The 16,646-nt window shown below is 50.9% G+C and overlaps 1 protein-coding gene across 15 annotated transcripts in view; it reads left to right on the top strand.

Annotated features, from left to right (window-relative positions):
* The window catches only part of LIMS1 (LIM zinc finger domain containing 1), a 79,610-nt gene that overhangs the window by 47,971 nt on the left and 14,993 nt on the right, over positions 1-16,646 (top strand). For 5 of the 15 annotated variants that reach the window (XR_014082787.1, XR_014082785.1, XM_081593012.1 and 2 more), the window contains exon 1: positions 14,655-14,851. The exons of 7 other annotated variants lie outside the window; for them this stretch is intronic. Coding sequence is in view for 6 of the 8 variants with exons in the window: in XM_081593012.1 (XP_081449138.1) it covers positions 14,673-14,851 (179 nt within the window). In the remaining 2 variants the exon portion in view is untranslated. Of the gene's footprint in view, positions 1-122; positions 377-14,654; positions 14,852-16,646 lie in introns of those variants that run through there. 3 more of the 15 variants (XM_081593017.1, XM_081593011.1, XM_081593018.1) reach the window with 1 other exon arrangement.

Genomic DNA, 16,646 nt, shown 5'->3' on the forward strand with positions numbered 1-16,646 from the left:
GGTGTGATGGCTCACCGCCGCCAGGCTTTGCCTGTTGGTCAACACGTGAGCACCAGGTCCCCCCCCGCCCCCCCCACCCAGGTGCAGGCGGAGATAAGCCCGGCCCAGGGAGGGGGTGCGTCGGGGAAGCAGGAAGCGCCGGGCAGGGCGCCGCCGCCCCAGGCCTCTCCCTGGGCCAGGTGTGCGCGTGGGACAGGACGGTCTCCGTTGGTGCCGCGCTCCGAGGGTCGCGATCGGGAGTCGGGGGCGGGCCCTGGAGGGTCGGGAGCATGACGGCCTTACAGCTGAAAGAGCTCTCGCAGTCGGGGCTCTACCGCCGGCGGAGGGACCGGCCGGACAGCCTGCGGCTCCCGGGGCCGCGGGAGGAGGCGCTCAGGTGAGTGGAGCCGCGGTGACGGGGATGGGCAGCCTGAGCCCCGCGGGTCTGGCTCAGTCCTGAGTCCGCTACCGGTAATGGTAGAGCTGCGGGCGGTGGAGACATGCAACCCTTTGGCTTCTTAGGACTCCTTTCAAAGGAGTTTTTCTCTGCTCTTTAGGGGTGAGGTTTGTGGATGGTGTCTTGGTGGGGGTCGGGGTGGCTTTGAAGGTTCTTTGTTACTGAAATGGATTTCACAGAGGAAGACAGAGCAACTTCTGAATGTAATCTGGAAGGGAGGGAAGGACATCACAAACCCCCAGACCTTTGTAACGGAGGAGCTTAGGAGTTTTCTATTTCCAAAGTTAACTTGCCTCAGATAACACATTTTTAGTTTTTGTTGCCCCTACTGAACTTCTTTCTTAGGTTTTGGTTCTGAAAAGCCCCTGCCACATTAAGCTATGGGTTAAACTGCTGTGTTCGCTGTGAGGGGTAGGGGCTCTGTCTGAGGGACCCCTTCTCCTGACACCTATGCTGGGCAGCACATCAGTGTGTTTGTGGACCCTCTGTTCATGCATTTGATTTTTCCACTTAGATGTGGGAGGAATAAATACATTATATACTATTGCTCTTTCTCCTATGGATTTATTTTTAGAGTTTAAGTTGTTTAACTTAACAGGAAAAAATCCACAAGGAAGCTCTTTAAACATATTAAATTTGTCTACAAATTTACCACAATAACTGTACTTTGGGAGGGAAACGTTTATTTGAAAATTGTCCACTCTTGTCTGCATTTGAAGAGAGCTGCAGCATTAAGCGTTAGTCACTTAGTTGTGTCCAACTCTGTGACCCCATGGACTGTAGCCTGCCAGGCTCCTCTGTCCATGGAACTCTCCAGGCAAGAATACTGGAGGGGGTTGCCATTTCCTTCTCTAGGAGATCTTCTCGACTCAGGGATAGAACCCATGTCTCCCACGTTGCAGGCAGATTATCACTGAGCCACCAGGGAAGCCTGGTGTTGACACCAACATTATTTGGATTTTTTTCCCAATGATATTGTGTGTCTCTTAGCTGCATTCAGTCATCTTAACTTTGAACTGACTGGACTAAACAGATTTTTTGTTGTTATTGTCTGCGCCATGCAGCTTGTGGGATCTCAGTTCCCTGACCAGGGGTTGAACTGTGGCCCCTGCAGTGGAAGCGCAGAGTCTTAACCACTGGACCACTAGGGATAAGGATGAGGTTTGGTGGGAATGTTGAACGCCTCGTGCTTGACCAGAGAGGCAGTTGGTCACGAACGCTGAAATGAACTCCAATCTACTCTTGCTCTGAGAGCAAAAACTTACCAAAAATAGTTTAATTTCAGATTTGAGATCCTAAAGGCTTTACTTTTTAAAAAAAGATATATAAAACAACATATGAGACCAGCCATCTTTTATTTATTTTCAGACAATTGCCAGAGTCCCCATGAATGAGCCTACCTACATGTTAGAGGTGCTGGTTATCTGGGTAGTCATAGAGGCCTTTGAAACAACGCAGTTATTTTCTTTTGTCTGGAGTTTACGTTACCGGAAGAAGACTCATTCTTAAGGTGTATTGCTTGTTGCCTTGGGTTGAGGGGCCGTGTTTCTTGATTCTGCTGTGTCGTCCCCTGGTGATAAGAAGGGATTTGGGCTTCTGCCATTTCTCTGTCCCCAGGTGCAGAGAAGTGACTGCGTATTTTAGGACTGCGAGCTTAGCCAGGAAAAAGTCCTCTATCAATTTAGAGAGGCAGGGTTTTCACCTAGTTTTATAGGAAGCCTGTGTGTAGTATCAAGTCAAGCTCCTTAGGGGTGGGAGGAGTGACTTTGAGGTTAGACACGCCCAGTTCAGGCTGCTGGGTCAGGAAACCTAGATGAACCTCAACAGGCTCCTCTTTAAAACAAGGATAAAGATCACTACCGTTATTCAATGTCATTTATTATCTCATAAAACCCTCGCCACTGGCTTAGCAAGAGGTGGTGTTGTCCTGTGAATGTTGCCCTGTGTGGGTTACTCACTCAGCTGACACTGATCCAGCGCCTACTTGTGTGCCAAATCAAGACACCGAGGATGAATGCCCACTCTGTGCTGGGTCGAAGCTGGGCCACCCTGAGATACCAGAGATGAATGCCTACTGTGGGCTGAGTCTAGGTTGGGCTGCCCAGGGACACCGGGGATGAGCACCTACTGTGTGCAGAGTCAAGGCTGTGCCACCCTGGGAGACCAGGGTCTGGGTCCCAGAGGGTCACCTGCAAGTGTTCCTCCCACGAGCTGCTGCTGGACTGAGTACCTGTGACACTGGGCACCTCAGAGTTGCACAAAACCACACTCACTCTGACCCCCACGTACCTGTTGTTTTCTTGGCATGATTATGAATTTGGGCAGAAAAACAACCAGAGACTAGCCCGGCTGTGCTCACTGGCAGAAGACGTTTTCCTTCTGAGTTGAAACTGAAGACTGTGCTCTGCAACAGGACACATGTGTCTAAAGAGCACACAAGAGTCATGAAAGTTCTTCAGACCTCAAACTGAAACTATTTAGAACAGAAGCTTGTGAAAGGCTTTCCTGAGAAACACTGCCTGTATCCAGTTTAGACACAAATGTTCTTACATAAAATCTACTTTTAGAAATAATCATGAAGTATGTTTCACATTCATACAGAACAGTGGTCGCATCAGCTTCTTAGAACTGCCATAACAAGTACCACACAGCCAGGGAGGCTTCAGATGCAGAAATGTGTGGTTCTGTGGAGACTCGGGGTCAGGAATCAGCCTGGCAGCTCCCCCAACAGCTGCAGTGGGTCCTTCAGTGTGTCTGACTTGTTGGGCATCACCCCACCCTGGCCTCTCTCATTGCATGGTTGTGTCCCCCCGTGGCTGTGTTCCCCCCAGGGCTGTGTGTTCCCCCCATGGCTGTGTGTCCCTTCCCGTGGCTGTGTGTCCCCATGTGGCTGTGTCCCCCCATGGCTGTGTGTCCCCCCTGTGGCTGTGTGTCCCCTCATGGCTGTGTGTCTCTATGTGGCCTTGTCTTCCCGTGGCCGTGTCCCTTTCCATGGCTGTGTGTCCCTTCCCGTGGCTGTGTGTCCTCCCTCTTGACTGTGTGTGTCCCCCCCCGTGGCTGTGTGTCCCCCCCCGTGGCTGTGTGTCCCCCCCCTTGACTGTGTGTCCCTTCCCATGGCTGTGTCCCCCCCCTTGACTGTGTGTCCTCCCCCCCGTGGCTGTGTGTCCCCCCCCGTGGCTGTGTCCCCCCCGTGGCTGTGTCCCCCCCCCACCGTGGCTGTGTGTGTCACCCCGCCGTGGCTGTGTGTCCTTTCCCGTGGCTGTGTCCCCCCCCGTGGCTGTGTGTGTCCCCCCCCCGTGGCTGTGTGTCCTTCCCCGTGGCTGTGTGTCCCCTCCCGTGGCTGTGTGTCCTTTCCCGTGGCTGTGTGTCCTTTCCCGTGGCTGTGTCCCCCCCCGTGGCTGTGTGTGTCCCCCCCCCGTGGCTGTGTGTCCCCACGTGGCTTTGTCTTCCCATGGCCGTGTCCCTTTCTGTGGCTGTGCATCCCCCCCGTGGCTGTGTCACCATGTGGCTGTGCCTCATGTGTCATCTTCCTCTCTGTCTTTTCCATCTTTTCTCCCCTCGTAAGGGCACCAGACATGTGGATGTCACACCTGCCTGTTCCAGTGCACCCTCAGCTTGTGCCTTAGTTAAGTTGGCAGACACTCCATTTCCAGTAAGGTCACATTCCCAGGTACCGGGGTCAGGACGTCTGCACGTGTTTTAGGGGACAGAATCCCACCCACAGCAGTGTTTTTTCTCAAAGAGTAAAGATCATCCCAGTGTGCAGTTTTTTAGAAACAGCTTTTTTGAGGTGAAATGAATGCGCTCAGTAGATGTACAGTTTAATGTGCAGCTGGATCAGTTTGACAAGTACCACCATCAAGGTCGTGCAAGTCCCCAAGTCCCAGCCTGCTTCAGTAACCCTCCCGTGTCCCTAGGAGCCTTGGCCACTGTGATCGCTCTGGCTGGGTTTTCATCTTCTAGGGTTGTGTATAAGTAGAACCATTCAATTGTATACTCTCTGTTTTCTTTTGGCTCTTTTAACTCAGCATCGTTGTTTTGAGACAAGTCCATAGTCCCTGACTGAGGATCATTCGGGACTGCTAAGCTGTTGTCCGCTTATAGATTTACTGCATTTATTGGTTGAGGGTTGAGTGGTGTCCAGGTCTTGGCCGTTTCAAATGAAGTTTGCATGAATGTTCACATACAAGTCCTGTGCTTTCCTTTCAATTGCAGGGAAAGGCAGGGTTGTTTGGTGGGTACACACTTAATTTCTTGAGAAATGGCTAAACTGTTTTCTAAAGAGGCTGTACCATTTTGTATTCCCACCAGCAATGTTCCAGTATTCCATTCTCTCCGCATCCTCGCCCACACTTGGTGAGGTCCGAGGCCTCCACTCTTAGCTTTTCTGGAGCATGTACTGACGTCTCCTTGCATTTCTCTCACCATTTGTGAAGTTGAGTATTGTTTCTTGTGTTATTTGTACAAGATATCCTGTATCTTCTTTGGCAAAATCACCGTTCAGTTTCTCCCCTTTTTTCACAGTGTTATTTCTTACAGTATTCAGTTGAAACAGTGCTTTAGGTATTCCAGACACAGGTGCTTTGTCAGATACCTATTTTGCAAACATCTCCTCCCAGTCTGTGGTTTGTCATCTTATTTTTATAAATGTTCTTTGAAAAGCAGAAGCATTTTTTAAAATAATTTTACTTATTTATTTATTGTTAGCTGTGCTGGGTCCTTGTCGCTGCGCAAGTTTTCCTCTAGTTATGGAGAGTGGCAGCTACTCTCTACTTGCGGTTTGGGGCTTCTCTTTGCCCTGGTTTCTCCGGTTGCAGAGCACATGCCCTAGGAGCTGCAGCTCCCTGGCTCAGTAGTTGTGGTGCATGGGCTTAGTTGCTCCTCTGCATGTGGGATCTTCCTAGATTAGGGAACGAACCTGTGTCTCCTGCATTGGCAGACAGATTCTTTACCATTGAGCAACCAGGGAAGCCCAGAGGTGTTTTTTTTTTTTTTTTTTTAATTTTGATAGCTTGTTTATCTTTCTCTTTATATGAAGTTTTCGCTTTTTCTATTCTATTTATGAAATCTTTCCCAAACCCACAGTGGGTAAGATTATTAATAAATGATTTCCATATAAATATAAAATAATGAATCTTTATACCAGCTTGGCCTCTCTCACAGTTCCCAGCTTTTCTGGCTGTGAGGGGTTCTCACAGGTTGCTGCGCTGCTCACAGAGAAGGAAGGGCCTAGAAGACCCATGGTTGGCGCTTTGGGAACTGAGCGCGGCTGCTCCCCGAGCGTTCAGAGTGTGAACTGTTGACTCAGGTTTAGGCTAAGATTTCTTACCTGACAGTCAGAATACACCTGATCATATCTTAAAAGTTAAAAATTTACCCAGAGTAACCTCCTATGATGCCTGTTGAAACAAAATGGAATTTTTCTGCCTCATTGATAATTCACAGAGGTTTGCCAGAGAAAATAGATTTAAAAAGCTAAAAAATATTACATTTTGGGGGGAAGATCCCCTGGAGGAAGGCATGGCCACCCACTCCAGGATTCTTGCCTGGAAAAGCTCGTGGACAGAGGAGCCTGACAGGCTACCATCCATAGGATCACAGAGTCGAACACAACTTGAAACGACTTAGCACACACACGCACATGACATTTTTGTGTCATAATGAATATATTGCTTAAAATTAAAACTAAACACTATAAGAATATCCTGTCTTTTATCTTGCCTGAATATTGTCCTCCTGCCCCAGCATCTGTGTGGGGGGAGCCAGAGCTGGGACCCAACCAGGAATCAGAGCACAGAGGGTGTCTGTTGACCTCTGAGAGTCTCTGCTGCCAGCTTTAGTTCTCAGTTCTAGCACAGAGAAGTCGGTGGGGCAAAACAGATTCTGCAGCAGTTTGCAAATTTTATTTTTATTTTATTTTTTTTGCCACACCACGCAGCTTGCGCCCAGGGGTTGAACTCAAGCCCTCAGCAGTGAAAGCACTGAGTCCTAACCACTGGATCCCCAAGAGTGATTTGGACTTTGCGCTTCCACTGCCAAGGGCCCAGGTTCCATCCCTGGTTGAGGAACAAAGATCCTGCAGGCCCCCAGTGTGGCAAAACAAAACAAAAAAAAGGGCCTCTCTGGAAAATTTCAGTAACATTTCCAGGTACAAAGAAACATATTCTTTGTTTCATGGTGAAAACTAATGTCAGTAATCTAGGCAGGGTTGGAGATCAACTGATGTTTTGTTATTTCGTTGCTAAGTCATGTCTGACTCTTTGCAACTCCATGCACTGTAGCCCATCAGGTTCCGCTGTCCAGGGGATCTTCCAGGCAAGAATACTGGAGTGGGTTGCCATTTCCTACTCCAGGGGATCTTTCTAACTCAGGGATAGAACCCAAGTCTCCTGTATTGGCAGGCGGATTCGTTACCACTAAGCCATGAGTATTTTAGACAGTGAGGTTTTATAAAAGTATAACCAAAGAAGATCAAAAATTTTCCTAGATCTGGAATCATTCTGTGTGTGGCAGTCTAGAAATGCCTTGTAAGGGATTTAGCCGGAAATAATACCTATTCAGCACAAATTGTAGTCTCGGCTCCTCTTGATTTATTTAATGTTGTGCTATATTTAAAGTATATACTGTCAGGTTGTAGGTTTTCTGCACTAGACGTTTGTGGTTCTGTCTGTGTCGTTAAGGTCCTGCCACGTGCCAGCGATGTGAGTGGGGAAGCTGGTTGAAATACTCGTTGTCTGCTAACAAAGAAATTAGTGTGTGTGGAAAGCAGAGAGAGAGAGATACTTAAGAGACCATGTGTTGTTAGAGGAAGGCCCAAGATGCTGCAGGAGCGAGGGGTTTAATTATCTTGGGTGAGAAACAAATTACCCAGCACTTAGCAGCAATGGGAGCTGGCAGACTTTTTGTTAAGGGCCAGTGATAAATATCTCAGGCTTTGTGAGCTGTCTGTGTCACAGCTGTTCATCCCTCTGTCATAGTGTGAGTGCAGGCCTGGAATATGTGAGTCAAGGTGTTGCAGAACTGTATTTACCAAAGCAGCCGGGCAGCCAGATCCAACCAGTGGGCAGGATTTGCTACTGGCAGGCCTGAAGTCATCATCATGATCATCTCCCATGTCCTGTGGGCCAGGAATCTGGGCTCAGCTCAGGCCAGTGCCTGCGCTGAGGGTCTGGGAGTCTGCTTCTTCCTAAGGCTGGAAGGGAGGGGGGCGGGTGTGAGTGGCCCCAGAGAGGGGCGAGAGCTACAGTGTTTCATAGTCTAACCCCAGAAATGACCAGTTGCCACTCTGCTGACCTGTCTTCACTGGGGCCCATCAGTGGGTCCCGCCCCTGTGGTGGGGGACTGACACACAGGTGTGGATACTGTCAGAGAACTGGAAGGACCATTGGGATGAATGTGGGGAACCTGCAGCGGGGCAGAGACATGGGGTCAGCTTCGAGTCTCACAAGGAAAGTAGGGATGTACAGCCAAGGCACACGCGGGGGTTGGTTGGCGATGGAGAGTTACTGAGAGGAACACTGGGGCTGGGTGGTATAGTGGGGAAGAGATTGAGCCAAACCGATCTCACGGGATTCCTGCTGAAGACAGGCCAGGGCTTTGGACATCACCTGGGGTGGGGAGTTGAGGAATGGGGAGAGGAACCAGTCAGATGCAGAGGATCTGATGGAGGTGGGGGGAGGGGTCCAAGGATCTGATGGAGGTGGGGGTTCTGGCTCAGCTGCCGAGTAGGATTCCTATGAAACTGGACACTCAGAAGTCAGGGTCTCTTGGTCGGAGAGCTTGGCGGGAGTGTTTGTGGCACCGGAGGTGAGGTTTGTTGGCACCATTCTCAGTGTGCATCTTCCAGCTGGCTTTCCTGGTAAACTGAACTCTTTGAAAGCTTGGTCATTTTGTTCTTTCTCTTTTCCCAGCTCAGTCATGTGTCGTGGGCCAGGTCAGTTCTGGTGACATCTCTGCTCTCATTTATGCAATAAGAAGAGATGGTTCTGGTTTGTGCTTAGCTGTGCTTGGTGTGGACTAGGGACAGGCAGGTGCACGGCCACCCTGGCGTCAGCTCTGTTGACAAGAGGATTAGGGCCCTGGAGTCAGGAAGACTGATGTCCCTTTTATATCATTTAAGTCATAAATGTGGAAGACGCTGTGGGGCACCGCTCAGCCTCCTGAGTCCTGTGCTTCCCTTGCACAGGCCTCGCTTCCACAGCTTCCTGGGAGTATGTGGGCAGGAGGGGCAGAGGGACCCCTCCCCAGGCTTGGAGGGACACAGGTGGGGAGCTCCCTGGACCCTCGTGATTTTACCACGTGCCCCCTTCCCCGCCCAGCTTCACACGCAGATGTGGGTGTTTGCCTGGATCTGGGTCTGAGCGCAGCCTCAAGCAGTGATTTGGGTCCAGTGGGGAGAGGATCCACAGGGAAATCAGGATAAGGAAGGCTCACTGTAAAGATGGGTCACTGACTCTAAGGGCTCAGGTGAGAGGGGCTGCAGGAGGCCGGGAGGAGCAGCCCCGCCCACCCAGGACACCCACTGGGGGCGGGGCCAGGAAGAAGGGGCAGCAGACTGAGTGGCATCTCCATGGCCCAGTGCCCAGATTCGGAACAGAGCTCCAAGGGGTGCTCTCGAGGAGTGGGCAGGCCTACCTGCAGTCGGGTCAGGTCAGGTTCCGTTAGGTTTGGCGTGACCACCACTCCTCCAGAGGGACAGACTCGCGCCCCCTGAGAAAAGCTGAGGACTGGCCGAGAGCTTCCTCCCTAAGCCTGCTACCTGCCTAGTTCACCCAGTGGGTGGGGGGCCTTGTGGGAGGAGGGGGGCTGCATGGACCGGAAGAGGGGGACATGGAGAGACGCTAGCTGGCACCAGATAACCTGCTCAGCCCTCACGTCCCCCAGTGGTACCTCAGGGGCATCTCGAGCATGATAGATGAAGCAGGTCCCTCGCCAAGTGTGAAGTTAATGAAAGTTTTTAAAGTTATCAGAAAACACGATATTTCAGTTTCTCCACTTCCTCTTGTCCAGTATTTTCAAATGTTGCTTAATGTGCTAGAATGTACAGGAAAACATGTTCTGTGTTGAAAACAAAACAGCTGGCAGAGAGACATGTAGATTAAAATTTGAAAGGGTTGTTTTGACTTGAGCAAAATGTTCCCTTCTGTCCTTTGTCTTGAAATTCTCACTGTGTTTTTCATTGAGGAGGCTGGTCTCACAGTCAGCTGGGTCACAGATGGTCAGAGTAACTCAGCTGGCTTCCTCCTCCAGCTCCGCCAAAGGTCAGCGATAGGGGAGCCGTCCCAGCTGAGTCAGAACTAAAATAAGAACCTAGCTGAGAGCCAGAAAGCAAGGAGGCCATGGCCACCTTGGTCGTGAAGGGCTCTGGACACTGCAGGGAGTTCATCGTAACCCGGCTTTCCCTGAAGTCAACACTCTCACTCGAAATAACTGCCCTTTTGTGTTTGAAATACGACACCTTCTCGAGTTTGTGTGTTTTGCTCAGGACACAGTAGATCCCTTAAAAAGGACATTTAGGGGTGAGACTGTGTGTTTTTGGGCACAGCACGAGTGACAAGAGAAGTGACCTGAGGGTGGAGGGGCTGCTCCAGGCACATTTTCCCATGAAAGACGTTAAACACGCAGAGAAAACCTGCCCAGCCTATAAGAGGAATTCTGAGCATGTTCTTCAGGTTGACCAAACCCTGCCCTTGTGAGTGACCATGGGGATGCAGTGGGAGGGGCCTGGGAGCTGCTTGCAGATTCCAGCCGTGATGGCAGTCCAGGGGGTTTCTTTACTGAGGGCATGAAGCCAGGCTGAGGTCATGGGTGGGACCCTTAGATGGAGTCACCCAGTCCCGGGGGGCCTGGGGCAAGGACATGTTTGCCCACCAGCTGGCCCATCCCATCCCCTGGGACTTCACACGGGTAGAGCTGGTCCCACTGGTTGGGAGCTGGGGGAGCCTGAGAGGCTGGCTGGGAGGTGTGTCCATGCAGGCTGGCCCCTTTGCAGGAGGAGCAGGCTTAGGGCTTCCTGAATCCCACAGCTCCCAAACACAGGTCAGCTAGCACAGGCCAGAACCCAGAGGAGCTTCCAGGAGGAACTGGGCGTGGGCGGGCCTGGAAGGCCGGAAGCTGGGGAGGAAGGGCCTGCATGTCTCTGTCCTGTTGGACAGTGTCCGCAGAGCTAGGAGTGTTTTGTCATCACCGGTCAAGGCAACTGTCAACAGCCCACCCCATTCGTGGAAACACGAGTGTGTGTGGATTTGAACAAGAGCAGAGATTAGGTGTCAGTGGGCTGTCTCTGCGTGGCAGGACTGTACTGTGTCTTCCCTGCCTCTTGTCCATCATCTGTAATAAGCTGTGTGTGTTTGGAGTTGGGGAGTCCATCCCCCCACAGAGCCATGCAGTCTGGCCCCCCGCCCCCATCCCAGAGCCCACAGGGTCCCCACCAGGGGGCTGCCCACCACACATCATTCCCCAGTTTTCTACTGTTAAAGATTGTGCCTCTTGCTCCTGTTGATGGAAATAATCAATAAACAATCCACAATAGGAATAGAGAGAAGCTTGTGGCTTTTTGAGCCAAACTGCGGACTCTAACCCAAAATACAGCCACTCGGGTGACTGAGAACCTGCTCGGGGGAAGCTGGGTCTCAGTACAGTTTTCTGTTTGTCAGAACAGAGAACATTAAACACGTCAGGGACGCGTTCCTTCAAGGTTGAAAAACAACAGGCCAGCACATGCAGAAGCAGCATGGCCTTGGCCCCTGGGAGGGAGTCATCGTCTGAGGACTAGCACTGGCGTCCTGGAAGGGGAGCATTCAACCTTTACTTTAACAAGGACGTTCTTCACTTCTGGTCAGTGTGTCCTTTTCTCTAATAATTAAAGCAGGTATATGATATATACTTGATAGGCCACAAAGGGATATAAACTTGGAAGTAACTCTTGTTTGAGCCAGAGTGGCATCCCCAGGCCCTTGTGTGAGGACCCCTCTCATGCCTCCCTCACCCCCTCCCCGCCGCCGGGCTGGGCCTGCACAGCAGGTAACAGGTGTGCAGCCCCCCCTTCCGCCTGGTGGAGGACGAGAGCACCTGAGTTCTTCACTCTAGCCCGTTCTGCTGCATGGTTTCCTTCTGCTCTGCAGCCAGGAGCACTCTGACCGAGGGGCAGAATATCACGGGAGCAGCAGCATCCTGTGCTCTGGCCACTCTCACCTCTGTCCTCCTGTGGAGGAAATGGGCGTTTGTGCCAGAAATGGGGGCATGAGAAAGAACTTGCCAGCACCAGGGTCTTTACTTCATGTCACAGTTGTTTTGTTTTAGTAGAAAAGGAAAATCAGAGTGAATTTCCCATTTGAGTGAAATAGAGAGACAGTGAGGGCTTCCCAAGTGACGCTAGTGGTAAAAAAAAACAAAAACCAAAAACCCTGCCTGCCAATGCAGGAGATGCCAGAGACCAGGTTCAATCCCTGGGTCAGGAAGATCCCCTGAGGAGGGCATGGCAACCCACTCCAGTATTCTTGCCTGGGAAGCCTCATGGACAGAGAAGCCAGCAGGCTACAGTCCATGGGGTCGCAAAAAGTTTAACATGACTGAGCGACTGAGCCCACATGCACACACAACCAGAGAAACAGTGAACACAGTTAGTCTGCCATGTGGTAATTTAACCAGGGTGTCCCCACACACTGGATACATGGGGCTCCTGCCAGGTCTTGGAAGCTCCTGCCAGGCGCTGGGGTGACATCAGCACGGGACTGCACGCACAGAAGGAGGAGCATTGACCTGCACTTTTCTATGTCAGAGTCCGTTTCCCAGGCAGTCGTGAGCACGTTCCGCTTGGTGTTTACCAGCCACGTAGATGAAGACCTGCCATGTAGCACTAGGAGCTCTGCTCCGTGCTCTGTAATTACCTTATGGGAGAAGAATCTGGAAAATAGGGAATGTCTGTATATGCATAACTGATTCATTTTGCTGTCTGGCAGAAAGTAACAACATTGTAAATCAACTATACTCAAATAAAAACCCACGTAGATGAAATGTTTGGTAATGATGCATGTAATTCAGTTGAATTCAATGTAATTCAATTTAAATAATTCAAAAATCATTTGAGAGGATTTGAATTTTAAAAGTACTAGTTATTAAAAGTTGCTTTTTAAGTTTGCCAAACTGTCTCGGGCTTCTGTCCAGGCCCTCGGTGTTTGAGCTCTTAGGAACAGCTGCCATTCTTGGTCTGTTACCTTTGGGCAGGTTATTCATCTCCGGCAGGATGTTACGTCAGGGGCAGAATTTGTTCTGGCTGAAATCATGGCATCGACTGGGCTGGTGGACTTGCAGCCTTTCATGCAGAACGTGGGAGGGCCGAACAGGGGAGGGCAGGATGCGGGAATGATCAGCTTAGCAGCAGACGAGCTGCGTGTGGTTCCGCATCCAACAGGCTGTTGGGTGCACTCAGCCTGGGTCCTGGACCTTCCTGCTCTGGTCTGAATGTTTGTGCCCCCCCAAAGTTGGTGTGTTGAGATCCTGACCCCTGATGGTTGTGAGGCCATGAGGTCAGGTGTGAAGGTCTCTTGAATGGGATCCATGGAGCCCCTGTCCCTCCACCACGGGAGGGCTCAGCGAGGAGGTGCCAGCCAGAACCCAGGGGTCAGGGACAGAGTCCTCACCCAGCACAGCCGCACTGGCCACCCTGGTGCCTTGGTCTTGCGCTTGCTTCCTCCAGGACCGTGACACGTGAATTTCCGTTGTTTATAAGCCACCTGGTCAGTGGTGTTTTGTTACAGTGACTCTAAGGGACTGAGACTCTGCCCAGTAGATGAGAAAATGGTCAGAGCTCATGAAATACAAGCCTCTCCAGTCTGGATGGACGTCAGGGACGTCTGGGGTACAGACCTGTCCTCTGGGATCCGCCGGAGACCCATGTCAGCCATGATGAGGAGGGGGGTTGATTGGAGGATGGAAGCCCTCAGGAGAACCTCTGGGAATCCCAGAACCCAGGAAACTCACAGGCCCACTGCTCAAAGCTGGCCTTGAGGTGTTTTATATTAAAACAGCTTCCCACTTGCTTCAAGGCTGTCTTGTTGTGCTGTGCCTGTTGTAGTGATCTCAGTCAAGGGAGTTCAGATAAATGTTTTCTTATGGTTACAATCACAGTCTAAAAGAATTGTTTGCATTTCTTAGAGTGACATTATTAAGTGCCAGAAATGGTTTAAAAGTAACAAAAGGCCTGGATATAAAAGTTGAGCAATGGTGTTGATTTGGCCTCAAATTACCCCTTGTCCTCTTGGAGGAATAACTCATGTCCTCTCTGTGTGGCTGGGTGGGGATGTGAGGGACCAGCCGGCCGGCCCATGTAGCCCCCACTGGTCGGTGCCACATGGTTGCCTGTCCACCCTCAGCTCCCGGACCCTGGGGAGCAACGCACTATTACCTGCGTGAATCTTGTAGGGAACGCAGGTGGCTCCCGGCCACACGCACGCTGTGCTGAGTGGGTTGGGCACCTCTTACATACCTGCTAGGTCTGCAGAACACGCTGTGAGCATACAGTTGGAATTCCAAATGTTCTGATGTGACAGCACGTAGTGTTAGGAAGTAACACAGGCAGTTACTTTGTAAGAAGCTGAGACCCCAAAAGAACAGCTGCCCCTGCTTCCGAGGAGATGCCCTCAGGCTTGTTGAAGGCTCGAGGGGCTGAGAGGTGGGACTGGAGAGGCTGCCCCCTCCCCCATCTACTCCCCAGGCTCCAGATCCCCACCACTGCAGGGCTGACGGTGAGCACTGAGGGCGACCCTGTGGAAGGAGCACAGCCAAGTGGAGAGCATCCCTGTCCTTTACCCAAGATGCAGACCCGGGAGGACTGGCGTCCGGGTTACAGGCTCTAGTGGGGCCAAACAGGAGGAGTTGTAACTGGACACGGGCTCTCTCCCTGGCGCCCCTTCCGGAGCCTGGAACTGAGCTGTCACTGCCCAGAGCCGTGGAGGGAGCGGGTTCCTGCCAGCTCCCCCACCAGAGGGAGCGGGTTCCTGCCAGCGCCCCCACCGGCTGTTACTTCCCCTAGAGGGCAGCCGTACAACCGGTCCTTTGTCAGGGGAGGGCCCTGAAGCTTCCAGACCCACCGCAAGCTCTGGACGGGAAGGGCTGCATGACCCTGGAGCAGCTGACGTGTGGGAACTGGGAGGGGAGTGCGGGGGAGTGACTAGGGGAGCCGCCTGGGTGTCGTGCGTCCCTCCATCCCCTGTCCCTCAGTTCTGCCGCTCCCACCATGGCGCTCTGGGGCCTGCGCCCAGCCGTCATCCCAGAGGACCAGGAGGTCCCCCCGGCGGCCCATAACGGGGAGCCCCGGGGTCTCGGCAGCCAGGAAGAGAGGGCCGAGTCCAGGCTGCAGCGCCGGCACAGTGATGTCAGGGTCTACAAGGAGTTCTGTGACTTTTATGCCAAATTGTGAGTGGCCCCCTCCCGGGCCCTCTCCTGGGGCTGGAGTTCACTGCCTTGGGGTTTGACCTGCACCTTCAGCAGGTCTCCTCCCAGAACCGGAGGTGGGGGGCGAGGGTGCCCAGGACGAAGTGCAGAAAAGAAGGGAGGAGAGAAGGAAGGTGCTGCCTACAGGCAGGAGGAGGGCCCTGCTGGCTCCTCCTGGGAGCTGGAATGGAATCACCGCATCTCAATCTCCTGGTGTGCTTAGCAGGGAGGGGAGTTTACCTGGCCTGAGTCTCTGCTTCCTCCATCCACTCCCTGTGCTTTCGCAATAGATGTACCGCTTCTCTTTACCTGAGACAGCAAACTCCTGACGAGCTCTAAGACCAATCGGACCAATACAGTTACACTGTAACCAGAACGCTTGGTGAACTAAAGGTGCTTTGGGGGCTCACATTCCTGGACTTTAATGCTAGAATATATGTTTCACACACTTTGATAAACAAGGCACTTGAATAACAGAAGGCTCGGTAATGTCAGGTTTTCTGTGTGTGGCCGATTTGTGGAGGCGGATCAGCTAAAACAGTTGTGATCAGACCATCACCAAGGCTTTCATGCTCCCCAGGCGTACATTTCCCACGATGGAAATCCTCTTTGAAACATTAGCCTGTTAATTATAACTAATCCGACGACAGCTCACCCTGACTTTTAAAAGTAGCTTCTATCATCTGCAGTAACCATGTCAGTCACTGTGAGAAGACTGAGTAGGTCAGCGTTCGATGTGGGCCTCACTTTATCGTCTGGGGGTATTGGCCACGGGGGGCTGTGCCCCGAGGGTCAGGGCTGTACAGGAACTCTGTATCTTCCACTGAACTTTGCTATAAACCTAAAACTGCTCAAAAACAGCCCATTAAAAAAAATATATATATATATATATACATATATATATATACAGTGCCAGAGGGTCAGAGAGGAAGGGCAATGTAAGCAGTTGAGTAGGTTGGTTAGATTATTGGTTTGTTTGGGCTTCTTTCCTCCAAGTTTCCGCTAATGTTCTCTTTCCTTTGTTTTCTTGCTTGTTGTTAAAATGAACAAGAAATGAACTTCTTCAAAAACACAGAACTTTATCTCTAAGACTAATTTACTTTTCACGTGTGTGGGGGAAAACTTGCTTTATAATGTCTCTGCCTGTTTTCTAACTACATTCTAATCTGTGAGTATTTGAACTTGAGTGTAAATGGTCTGTAGTGTAATAAGCATAAATGGGTCGGTGATAAACAATTTGATCTGGGGACCCATTTGTAGTCTTTAAGAAATATTGAGGTCTCCAAATAGCTCTTGTTTTATTGGTATTTACTGTATTAGAAAATAAAACTGAGAAAAATTGTAAGTACTTGTGATTAGTTCATTTAAAATAACAATGTAGTCATTACACATTAATAATATTAATATAAATTTTATATGAAATATGTTTCTAGAATGACAAAACCCTGGTAGAAAGAGTGGCATTGTGTTAACATTTTTGCAAATTATGTGTCTCAATAAAGCCATGCCACCTGCCTTCATCCTTCTGGAAGATGTTGTTTTGAATGAAGTTTATAAAGAAATCGTGACCCCTGCAGAGACGTGGGGAAGGGAGGCCTTTCCTCCCAGAGAATGTCACCAATCTGGGAAATCGGGATTCAGGACACTCCAGGGTTTCTCCTGTAGCTCTCTTGGGATTCTGCTAAAATCACTGAGAATTCAGTGACTCTTTTGAGTGGATTTTAAATTAGTAACAATGCTTGATGTTTGAGTAGCTCCTTTTGGTTTCCAAAGTGGT

Source organism: Giraffa tippelskirchi, chromosome 4 (genome assembly GCF_054371585.1).
Source record: "Giraffa tippelskirchi isolate mGirTip1 chromosome 4, T2T-mGirTip1v1.2.pri, whole genome shotgun sequence".
Taxonomy (NCBI): Eukaryota; Metazoa; Chordata; class Mammalia; order Artiodactyla; family Giraffidae; genus Giraffa; species Giraffa tippelskirchi.